Consider the following 12,527-nt stretch of genomic DNA (forward strand, 5'->3'; position numbering starts at 1 on the left):
TATGTACATACCTTCATTGTACCGACAACCAAGCATATATGAGTGACCGTTGAGGTGATACATAAGATCATATATAAAGTAATGCTGATTGTGAGCGCTGAAATGTAATAACAACATACATACATGCATGTATGTATGTATGTACATGTATGTATGTACATTGTTAATTAATTATTAATTATTATTGTTATCATATTAATATTTATACTTCCACGCTTACCCTCCTCAGAGTATTCAGCTCTAATATATTTACGATAATATTCACTGGTGATAATTTCATGTACTCTTCCCAGGCAGATGCCACAGAAGATGCATAAGAACACATAAGAAATGCCACCTAAGCAACCGAAAAACTTAGCAGCGCACTCCAAAGGACAGCAGAAAAAATGTTCCACCATTTCAGCCGTATTTAATTAAACTTTCGAGCACCGTCACCTTAATAATAATGCATTTTGCTGCAGTGCGCCTTATGATCTCATCCTCAAAAATTATACGCGATTGTAGTAAAACTAATAAATGCATAAGTAAATACGTATAKTACATAATGATACACAAGTGATAGGAAGCTTTCCCATGGAGACTCTTGCAACATGTTGCACAAAGTATAATAGTTCCATTCACCTAACGGCTTGTTTGTAACACTTAGAACTAATCGAGAAAGATATAGTTCTGTATTTATCGAATATACGATTTTCGCGTAACTTACCGTCCGTCTGTTTATGCGCGCAGCGTCGAGAGAAGCATATAAAACAAAAGGAACTCAAGTAAGAAGCTTCCGTGATACAAATACCATAAAGAAAATAATAAAATCTTGTCAAATACTTTTGTAGCTGACGTCATACTGCACTTRTTGACTAAGAGATCTTTGGTATTTTGGAAAGAAAGCTCTTTTAATTATATTTTCTAATAGCTTTCCTTCCCTTTTGCCCATATCGGTGTGTTTGTGCATTTTTGTAGTTTGTCACGYCAAGGCTCATCTTTTGGGAGCGATGTTAGTTTGCATTTGACTATTTGCCTATTTAAATAAAATCACTTTAGTCACCTAGGGCAACCGTTTCGTACGCTCGTGACCGCTAAGGCTAAGATTTGTAGCCATCAAAGTGCATATTCGCTGATTGCCACACTTTTGGTGACTCCGGCATCTAATGGTGAAATTATTATAACACATRTGCAGCTCAAGCATACATTCTCGTCTCCCAGTGGAACCGATAAACAAACATACAAACGCGCTCGTACAAGCCGCAGCCATCGCAAGCATCCTCAATAAACAATTAATTGTCGACAAGATTGCGCTTATAGTGTCAATTTTAAATATTATTTAATTTTGTAATTAAAAAGTATGCAACTTTCCGGAATATTGTTCAAAAGAACAATAGATTCCGAGCAATACTTCACTTCGATGGCATCAGTCGGTTTATACAATCTTAATTGCATGCGATAAAGCTCAAATACAATATTATTTGAATTCACATAATATACACAAACATACATACCAACATACATACATAGTGTATATGTATTTATATATTTGTTTATTTGCCCGTCAACCTTTGTATGTTCTCTGTGTGTTTTATGAAACATAATTCTGCTTGCATATAAATACAAATAGTTCGTTGTTTACATACTATTTACTTAAACAAACCAAAAACGAAAAAAACTAAAAGCAAAGAAAAACATTAACTTCGACTGCTGGGAAGCTATAATACCCTACACAGGTGCATTTCTTATGGCATAAAACGGCATGAAAATATCTTTATCTTGATTTGGATCGGTGAGGTTAGTTTGTATGACCGCTATATTATATAGTGTTCCGAACTGAACAATATGTTCGGAGATTATGGCATTACTTTGAACAATAATCCGTTATAAATTTCGTGACGATATATTGACAAATAAAAAAATTTCCATACAATGAATTTTTTTAAATCGGTCAGTTTGTAAGGCAAACATGGGCCTACTTCGGCGATTTCGATATACGATATATGTATTATATAGCTTGTCACGCTCATCATTTAGTGTGGGAAAGGTGAGATTTAAGCTTCATTTAACCAAAAAAGAAATTCGGGGAAGTTGAAAAAAAGTTACAGCTGTTCGAAAATTAGTGAAAATAGTGAAGAAATTCGCTATATTTTGAAAAAGAGAAGAATGTCACGCAAACTACCGATGAAATTTGTGCAGTATACGAAGACGATGCTCTATCAGTTCGTGTAGCACAGCAATGATTCGCTCGCTTTCGTTCTGGAAATTTCGAAATTTCGATTTACACTGACGTAATAATGTCTCTGGCGGAAAAATGGCAAAAAGTGGTCGACCAAAATGGTACAGATTTGTTGATTGATTTATTAGTATCCGTATAAATATAAGAAAAATTAAGTTAAAGTTTGATATACGGAAATACGAAAAGACTTTTTCGACTAGCCAATATATTCTGTTCAGGGTATAACAAAGAAAAAAAAAAAACGAAAATCAGATAAAAAGTCAACAACGCCTACTTTCTCACAAACGAGTATTTTTAAACCAAAGAACCAAATTCAATGTTATATAGTATGTATGTATAAATACAAATACATACATACATACATATGTACAATATGAATTCGTGCGCATCATTTTGACATAAATAAATAAAAACAGCAACATATAGATATTTTGTGACTAATATTTTTATTTTTTTTTTTAGTTTAGTAAAACATTACATACATATGTAATTAAGTACATATTTAAACAAACACGCGACGTTTAAATACTCGCTTGCGCTACAATCAACACTATTTGGCGCTTGAATTGATAATTATAAGCAATGCATAACATACTCTAATCATTAGAGAATTTATYAAGAAATTATAAATAACTTTCGAGCTAAATATACTAGGGTGGGTCAGAAAAAATTTATATCTTTTACGCTGGAACTCTGAAAAGCAGGTCCTTAGACACTTGAAAAGCAGCTTATACACTACTGAAAAGTCTCTCCAAGTATAAGCTCTTATTTGTAATGTGAAGSTTCTCCGCCTTACAGTTTTATATATTTTTCTTATTATTAGATGGAAAAATTCGTAASTCGCTTCATAGACTTGTAGGAAATTTAATGCTCTTTGAAAAAGATCTACGACAATTTTTTCGTAAACCTAACTGTTTAAAAGGTATTAAACTTTTAAAAATTGATTAATTTAAGGCAAATTTTGTTTCTTACGAATTTTATAGATCAATGAAAAAAAATCATTATAATTCTAAAAACTCATAGATTTGAAGAAAATTTACCGCTCTAGTTCTCTGTGGYAATATAAATCTAAGTAAAAGTAATATTTGATTTTTTTTTTTACCCACCCTAGTGTATAAAAAATTGGTAATTAATGGCAGAGAAGATTTGTATGAGGCAAAGTCATTTGTAAATGCAAATTATTACTGTTATTACATGTATAAAACTAAATATGCATATACATTTATACATATATAGTGTGTATTGTTTACGCAATTTGCCTAGCAATAGATCTAGTGCCGCGTTTAAAGGAACGTTGCTCATTTGCCGTCTTGATTTTGCTGTATAGTGAATACATGGCAATCCAGAGGTATGCAATAAACGCTGCAAATCGAGAAATATGTATGTATGCATATATGTAAAATTATGTTTAAATCATATGATCAAATTTGACCCGGACTAATCCGTTTAAACTGCGCGCATAAACCGAAAAGATAAATTTTTTGTTTAGAAACGATTATATTCGTGTGAAATTTGACAGCTGCTTGTTTACGACGCGTGGGCCAAAAAGTTGAACAATAAATTTGAGGTATTTGAATGACACAAAGCATTCAGTGAAGATTGTGATTTCACCGAAAACTTGACTTATGTGTGTCGGTCATCAACACCTGTCAATGACGATTACATCGAAAAAGTTAAAATATCGTGTTGGAAAATCGTCGAAAATCGAGTAATGGATCCACTCAACACATTTTGATTATCGTGTTAGGTATGAAGGGTGTCAAAAGGCCTCAATCGACGCCGAGTAGAAGTTGCAAAGAGAAGCTTGACAACGCAGTTCAGAAAGCTACATTCATCAAACGTATAATTACTGGTGACGAGAAGTGGGTTTATGGATATGACGTCGAAACTGTGCAACAATCCAGCAAATGGTGTGCCAAAACAGATCCCAAACCGAAACAATTAAAATTCGCTGATAGCATGAACGGTTACATCAACCGATGTTCATCACAAGTGTGTGGAAAATCGGATAAATCATTGGCTTGTGCGCGTATCAGCTTAGAAACCTTTTTGGAAGGCGACAATAAAAATTTGGTTTAAAATATGTGTTTTTTTTTTTTGTCAGTCCGGGTCAAAACTGGCAGCTATATATAATAGAGATATATCACTTACCAACTCCGAAAATGGCACTATAAAATCCATAAATAATTAGTGCTACTAAGCTTAGCACAGTTCCTATAGCGGTGATGATCAACCAGGGCAGGATCAACTTGTGATATTTCTACGAATAGAATAAATTAATAAAAACAAAAAATAACATAAAATAAACGAAAAAGAGTTGAGTTTGAACGGAACTGAACATCAAAAATGRGGCTGAACAAAATTTGACTCAAAAATGTCGAATCTTCTTGGAACTTTTCAAAAGCCCATAGAGCAAAGCGGCTTTAATTCTTACACAAGCTGTGTTTTCTACGCTTTCAATTTCAGATCCCTACGCAAAATGCGCCAAGTCGTTTCATACATCAGACCGTATTGCTGCGAACGGCGCCGAATCGACTCTCCGCAGACTCCGTGTAGACTCTCAGCTACGGCTGCTATATTTTCTTCACTACGCGTTGGACCTGGTCTATTGTGTCGAATATTATCCAATTATGAATGCTTTATCTCAAGATATATAGGTGTTGGTGTTGCGAATAGTACGCTGAATAGGCCGATTATSTTGATCAAAAGCTGATTGAAGCGCGTGAAACACATTCTTTACAGAACGTAGATTTTCGTAATAAATTTAAACGATTTGTAAACGGTGCTCGGACGTAAGTCTTACCACGATGAAATGCCAAACAATACTGAATAAAARTAACATGTCAGCTTGRCACRACTCACGYGCGATCTGTCAAAAAAAAAGCTATTGAAAATAGTACCTCTCTTTGGATCGTTCTTCCGAAAATGTACTATAAAACCAATCGTTCTCTCACCTACTGCTGTTTATTTACTTGCTGTCACATAGAGTACAAAACCATAACAAATATTTACTGCTTACTATACATACATACATATTATCTATCTTTTCTATTATGATCTCTAGCAATTATTCACTTTTTGCTACAATATCCACAACAAATGTAAATTTACATAGTACTGATACCAACCTTGACTGTGCCGTACACCAAACAACCATTTGCAAATGCATTGATGAAAAGAACAACAATACTGACAGCAAGTATAATGATCAGTACTACAAGAAAAATTAAATACAAAATTGTGTTTTTCATCATCCTATACATCACATTAATCTTTTTATATTCAATGTCAAAYACTCACCAGTTCCAGCGTCCTCTGGATCGTCAAAATGATAGCCTCTTCTCGTCAAAGTTCCAAGAAGGGCACGCGCATTTCTTAACAACTCTGCGCAAATGATAATTACAACAATAGTTACAAAACTTCCCAACCAACCGATAATTTTTGCAGTGGTTTCCAAACGCAAGCAACAGAATTGTGTCAACATTTTTACGGTTTTGAAAAATTTCGTATTTTTTTTAAMGAATTTTTACTATAAATTTGTCTAATATAATTAAATTTCACTAAACGTAGCAGTATTTGAAAGTAATATTCACAGTTTCCCCCAATTGTTGTGACTGTTGAGGAATGTGTCCGATATTCYACTACGAACTATTGTAAATATAGAAGAAATGGAAAAATTTATGCTGCATGTGCCCCTTTCGTACTATTTCTTCATCTCTCTCTATATACATACATACATATACATATCTATTTAGAAATTTGCGCCTCTTTCTCTATTCCAAAGGTAARCGTATCAAGTCATAGAGAGGCACAAGAAAGTTTTTACTTAACACTCAGGTTTGAGAAGCATCCGTAAAGTACATTAGATACCGATTTTTTGCGGAAAAGTAATTAAGCAGARTATGACGAGAGCATGATTGAAGGATCTGCCTTTCCTATTAGTAAAATAAAAATTAAGTATAAGTATGTACATATGTATGTATGTGGGTATCAGCGTGTCCATTTTCAGTCAGCATTGACCACCTGTATTCCACCAACAGATGTTCGGTGAGCGTTTGAGTGAAGAAGTGTTTTTATTTATATCTTTTTAGAATAGGCAGCAACAATGTTTATGCCAGAAGCGATTTTGCTTATAAATGGTAGCATGAAAGCAAAATGCGCTGTTTTTAAAAATACATGCTATATAATGAATTATTTATTAATGCAATTATTTTTTAATGAAACTATAATAACCTTCACAAATAAAAATAATTCCAAACAAAGACTAAAGTGGATTGGACAGTTTCTATAGTAGCTATGGACTAAAGTAGTCCGATATCGACGGTTCCATCGAATAAGCTGCTTCTTCGAGCGAAAACGATGTGTGTCTTGTTCCAGGTATATTTAAAAACATATTTACCATACACATAGAGGGCGCTACAAGAACTAAATTCATTCGATTTTTAATTAGTTGTAACCTTCAAAAGGCGCATGTATAAATTTGGCTGTCGGATCTTTAGTTTGTGAATTATAACATTTTGGGAGAAGCAACTTTTGTTATTGTGAAAAAAATCGATAAAGAGGAATTTCGCCTGTTAATAAAATATTGCTTTTTGAAAGGAAAAAATACAGTTGAAGCAAAGCTTGATGGCAAGATTTCAGAGGTTCCCCCAGGAAAACTAACCTTCAAGAATTGGTATGCTAAGTTTAGACGTGATGAAATGAGCACCGAAGACAGTGAACGCAATGGACGACCGAACGTGGTTGTTACCAATAAAAAAARATCAAAAAAGTCCAAAATATAATTTTGGTTGACCGGAAAATAGAGTAATTCGAGATAGCAGATATTCTAAAGATATCAACAAAACGTGTACATCACATTATTCACGAATATTAAGGTATGAGAAWACTCTGTGCAAAGTGGGTGCCGAGTGATTTCACTTTTGACCAAAAACTACAAGGRCYTGATGATTCGGAGTAAGGTTTAAAGATATTCAAGCGTAATGAAACCGAGTTTTTACATCGTTATGTGACAACGGATGAAACAKGGCTACACAATTTCACTCCGAAGTCCAATCAACAGTCAACCGAATGGACCGCACACGATGCACCCGCTACAAAGCGTGGAAAAGCGCAACAGTCGACTGGCAAGGTTTTGTCGTCTGTATTTTGGGATGCGTATGGAATAATTTTTATTGACTACATCAACAGCGAATATTATGAAGCCTTATTGAACCATTTAAAGAACGAAATCGCCGTAACACGGCCGTACTTGAAGAAAAAGAAAGTACTGTTTCACCAAGGCAATGCACCGTGCTACAAGTCAGTAGAAGCGATGACAAAAAACGTGAATTGGGCTTAGAATTGCTTCCACATCCACCGTATGCTCCAGATCTGGCTTCCTGTGACAATGTCCTGTCCTCAGGAACTCAGAAGAACGCTCGCTGGGAAGAAATTTTCGTTGAATGAAGAGGTGATTGCCAAAACTGCTGTCCATTTTAAAGCAAAAAAAGTTGGAGGGTCGCCAATAATATGTGTATATTATACTAGAGTCTCGATGTTTGGGCACCACATGAATTGTAATGGACCGAATTAACATCTGTGATTCTTTGTTGAAACGAAATGAAATCCAAACATTTCTGAAGCGAGTGGTAACAGGAGACGAAAAGTGGATCAAATACGGTAATAATATGCAAAAAAGATCATGTTTCAAGATCAACAARTGGCCGCAAAGCCAGGACTCGAAAGGTTATGCTGAGTGTTTGGTRGTATTGGAATGGAATTATCCACATTTTACTGTTGGTTTCGTCTTTCAATTGGACAAAGCTAGACCACACACATATTTGATGACTCGGCAAAAGCTTTTAGAGCTTGACTGGGAAGTTTTGATGCATCCACCATATAGACCTGACCTTGCACCTTAGGACTACCATTTGTTTCGGTCAATGCAGAACTCCCTTAGTGGAGTAAAGTTGGCTTCAAGAGAGCCAGTGGAAATTACTTGTCCCAGTTTTTCGCTGAGAAACTGGAAAAGTTTTACACTGATGGARTAATATCTCTAGCGGAAAAATGGCAAAAAGTGGTTGACCAAATGGTACATATTTGGTTCATTAAAGTTAATTATAAATATAAAAAACAAGTTGAAGTTTGGTTAGAATTGCGAAAAGACTTTTTCGACTACCTTATATTTCATTTTCTGTTTTAAACGTTCTAAGTGTATTCTGGWTTATGTAAAATATTTAAAATTATTAATAAAACATATTTTAAGGCGRGATGTTGTTATATAAGCTATACTCCTTACGCCAAGCGTTAGAAAGTGGCGAACCGAACAAACTGTAAACAGCTGGTTTATACAGTAGTTTGAGAGCACTTGCGCTATCATGWCCTCTGGCGCATGCGCAATTGTGCTGCGCTGCTCTTTTTGTTGAAGAAATGCTTTTTTCATATGTTTCAGTGTATGTATGTTATGTTATTGAAAAATTAAAATAGAGAAAATTATTATACTCTGTGCAACATGTTGCGAAAGTAAAAATATTGCACTCATCTAGACGCATTATTATTATCTGATTTCCCTGTTTTATTGTTAAACCGCATTTTAAGCTTCATTGTAATTTTTTTATGKAATCGACTTGATATTTTTATTGTATTAATAAAACAACAAAAGCAAAACTTGTTTGTTATATGAAACAAGTTGATTTTCAAAGTTAGAAGCCCAGAGCTCTTGCGCTCTATTAATGTAAATAAAAAAATCAAATTTACGTTTCGCTTTGCCGGCTTCAAAAGAAAGCATTTATTGATTATTTGCTGACGTTTTTGGTCATGCAAAAATATATGTACATATGTATGTACATACTATACGTGCAGTCAGCATCAAAAGATCAATGTACGTTCTCAGACAAATGTGTTATTTTTCAAAGAAATGGGCGTTGTCATTAAACATGCATAAGTATTTGTATTGTAATCTTCAAAAAAAAAACAACAAAACAAAATCAAAAATAAAAACGTTAACTTCGGTTGCGCCGAAGCTAAACACCCTACACAGATGCATTTCTGTTAGTAACTATGTATTCAGTTTGTATGGAAGCTATATGCTATAGTAATCCGTTCTGAACAATTTTTTTGGAGATTATGTTGTTACCTTAAGCGGTAATCCATGCCAAATTTCGTGACGATACGACGTTAAATGCGAAACTTTTCCATACAAGCCCTTGACTCCGATCGTTCGGCTTGTATGGCAGCTACATATATGCTATAGTTAACCGATCTGAACAATTTCTTCGGATATTACATTGTTGCCTTAGAAAATAATCTATACCAAATTTCGTGAATACATCTTTTCAAATGTAAAAGTTTTCCATACAAGAACTTGATTCCGATCGTTCAGTTTGTATGGCAGCTATATGATATAGTGATGCGACATCGGCAGTTCCGAAAAATGAGCAGCTTCTTGAAGAGAAAATGACGTTTGCAAAATTTCAAAACGATATCTTAAAACACTGAGGGACCAGTTCATATATATACAGATAGACAGACAGACAGACGGGCTTTATAGGGTCTCCGACCCTTTCTTCTGGGTATTACAAACTTCGTGACAAACTTAATATACCCTTRTTCAGGGTATAAAAATGAAAAGCAGAAAATACTTATGCGATTAATTATTATTTTTTTTTTAATTAGCAAGTAATTGTTTGCGCATGATATTCATGACCGGTTTACGAAATGATGAGCATCAATTGGCTTAATAATTCTAATGAATACTTAAGTAACTCGTCTGTACCTGTATAGATCTGCATGTGTATACACCAAATGATTAGGAATTGTATATAGAATTTCATTAACAACATAGTAATTGTACAACTGTCTACATAATTTCCGATATAATGACGGTATTATCTTTTGAGTAATGAAAAGCAAAAGTAGTAGAAAATAATTGATTTGTTTTTATTTTCATCGACTCGTAAAATATAAAATTTGTATACTCATTATAAAATATATGTATACATACATATGTATTAAGTATGTACATAAATTATATATAAACGTCAATATAAAATTTTAATGTTATAAAAAAACAGCATTTCCTTTTAAGTTAAGCCATTTGTTTGGGCATAAATTCAGCTGGACKTGAAAAGCCCGTTTGTCTTTCCGATTTGATTCTCTTATAAAGCGAGAACATCGCAATCCAGAGATAAATATTCAAKGCTGAAATGAAAAAAGTTAATAAAAAAATACACGGAATTCAAATTATGGATATGGGCGCTATATGTGTCAACTCACCGAGGCCTATAAGACTGCTATAAGAACTAGCGACGAACATGAAAATAATCGAAAACACTATTCCCAAGGCATTAGCGATCAACCAAACCAAAACCAAATTGTGACGTTTCTGTAAAGTTTCAAAAGAAATTTTAGGATTGAAATACAATAAAATAAATAAGGTTTACCAAAAATATAACTAAATTATTTAATAAAGTGATGGAATAAATATGCCATTACATCAACAATAAAAAAAAATTAATAAAATAATAAATTATAGAAATAAAATATAATAAAACATGGATCACAACAGAACTTTAGAAGTCGGACTAAACAATAAAGGCCGYTCCTTTAGTTCAAATTTGACTCGGACTTATTTAGACGCTGGAGGCCAGTTCTGGAGAATGCGATAGATGCGGAGGCAATTCCAAGCCAAATTCAAAGCTTTTTACCATGGTTATCACGATGCAATAACGCTATCTAATAGTCGCTGTTGATGGCTTTTCCTTTTTCAATGTGGTCAATAAAAATTATTCCATGCGCATCCCAAAATGCAYTCCACTCGGAACGAAGCAAAAACTCGGTTTTATTATGCTTGAATATCTCCAAATATTGCTTCGAATCATCAACTCGCCGTTKTGTTTGGTCAAAAGTGTGCTCGCGCGGAACCCACTTTGCATAGAGCTTTCTCATACCCAAATATTCGTAAATTACACGATGTACACGTTCAGTTGATATCTTTAGAGTGCCTGCCTTCTCGAATCATTTTAGTTTATGGTCATCCATAACTATTTTGAGGATTTTTTCATGTTAACAACATGTCGTTAACAACGTTGTCACAACCTCGGGTGTTCATTGCGTTCACCGTTTTCGGTGCTCTTTGCATCATATCTAAGCTTAGCATACCAATTCTTGATAATTGATAATCCGGTGTAGTCTCCGGAAACTCGTCATTAAGCCAAGTTTTTGCTTCAAMTGTGTTTTTGCCTTTCAAAAAGCAACATTTTATCAACAATACGCGAAATTCGTGTTTATCCTTTTTTCACAATAACAAAAGTTACTTTCCTTAAAATGTTATAATTCACAAACGAATGAAATCCTTCAAATAAAAATATCACTCAAACTAAACTGACCACGAAAATTCATGTTTAATCATACATATAACGTAAATAATCACATCCTGTGACTTCAAAAAATAAACAACACAATTGTCGTCGTTATTATGAGCTTCGTAAGTCACAGACTTGCCTTACGCCATATTTTACGGTGACGTTGACTAACGTATGCATTTCAGATATCAACTTCATTGTAAACACTCATTATGTGGCTGGTTTTTTCAAACAAAATTCCATCCATTCGCAAATGCGTCGTTGTGAAATTGCTAAGAATCTTTGAAGCGATTAACATTTGCATATTTATTTTGAAATACTTATTTAGTGCTATCGCAGTAAATTTCAATCAAACATAAGCAAAACTACACGTTCATATTTATGTAAATACATACATATGTATGTACATACATATGTGGTACAGAACACTCATACTTGACTTGATAATGCTGTTGTTSCAGCATTTCGTTGCAAACATGCTTTCGAAGAATCATTTGAAACCAATGTTCACAATATAAAAAAGCTCACTTGTGAGGGCATAGGGCATAAATATTCTATATATTACTTTGTACATACTATGTTCTATACATGTAGTAGTACATATGTATATAAATCTAAATACAAACCTGGACTGTACCCAAAATCAGGCAAATGCTTGCGGCACCACTGATGAGAACTAAGACTATATAGATGTAAAGGAATAGTTGAATGTCTGAAATGAAATAAAWTAGTGCATATAAAAATTATGAAATATAAAATTTTGAAGAAAATATATCGTCAACTAAAATTCAAAATAACGTAATATCACTTTTTATAAGCTTAGAGGCAAAGGAAAATCGATATAATAGAAACCACTCATATTGTCTTTTGGTTATATATTGGTTATATGTACATATGTTACAGCGAAAACTGAAAATTCTGTAACATAATTTAGTGATTAATAAAATAAATTTAAAAAAACAAAA

General features: G+C 33.7%; 3 protein-coding genes across 3 annotated transcripts in view; all 3 read right to left on the bottom strand.

Moving 5' to 3' along the window:
* The window catches only part of LOC108968859, a 2,538-nt gene extending 2,107 nt beyond the window's left edge, over positions 1-431 (bottom strand). Inside the window, exons 1-2 of the mRNA XM_018933158.1 lie at positions 221-431; positions 12-97 (exon numbers count right to left, since the gene is read on the bottom strand). Of these exons, the coding sequence (XP_018788703.1) occupies positions 12-97; positions 221-398 (264 nt within the window). The 5' untranslated portion in view covers positions 399-431. The remainder of the gene's footprint in view (positions 1-11; positions 98-220) is intronic.
* Positions 432-3,243: 2,812 nt separating this feature from the next.
* Positions 3,244-5,845, bottom strand: LOC108968857. The gene is made up of 4 exons (XM_018933156.1): positions 5,519-5,845; positions 5,347-5,432; positions 4,370-4,478; positions 3,244-3,580 (listed from the first exon to the last, which is right to left on the bottom strand). Exons 1-4 carry the CDS (start codon positions 5,700-5,702, stop codon positions 3,465-3,467), a joined length of 495 nt encoding a protein of 164 aa, XP_018788701.1. The 5' UTR covers positions 5,703-5,845; the 3' UTR covers positions 3,244-3,464.
* A 4,350-nt stretch (positions 5,846-10,195) lies between these two features.
* LOC108968849 overlaps positions 10,196-12,527 on the bottom strand; it is a 3,720-nt gene continuing 1,388 nt past the window's right edge. The window contains exons 2-4 of the mRNA XM_018933147.1: positions 12,189-12,274; positions 10,475-10,583; positions 10,196-10,399 (exon numbers count right to left, since the gene is read on the bottom strand). Coding sequence (XP_018788692.1) covers positions 10,287-10,399; positions 10,475-10,583; positions 12,189-12,274 — 308 coding nt within the window. The 3' untranslated portion in view covers positions 10,196-10,286. The remainder of the gene's footprint in view (positions 10,400-10,474; positions 10,584-12,188; positions 12,275-12,527) is intronic.

The sequence above is a fragment of the Bactrocera latifrons genome, unplaced genomic scaffold, assembly GCF_001853355.1.
Source record: "Bactrocera latifrons isolate USDA-ARS-PBARC rearing strain unplaced genomic scaffold, ASM185335v1 scaffold_230, whole genome shotgun sequence".
Lineage (NCBI taxonomy): Eukaryota > Metazoa > Arthropoda > Insecta > Diptera > Tephritidae > Bactrocera > Bactrocera latifrons.

Bases quoted from the DNA above. Each gene is read 5' to 3' on its own strand.
- LOC108968857 (XM_018933156.1), bottom strand. From the start codon at position 5,702: ATGTTGACACAATTCTGTTGCTTGCGTTTGGAAACCACTGCAAAAATT. The intron at 4,479-5,346 runs GTTGGTATCAGT...TTCTATTCGTAG, and splicing joins TGGTGTACGGCACAGTCAAG to AAATATCACAAGTTGATCCT. The intron at 3,581-4,369 runs GTAAGTGATATA...CTCGATTTGCAG, and splicing joins TAGTGCCATTTTCGGAGTTG to CGTTTATTGCATACCTCTGG.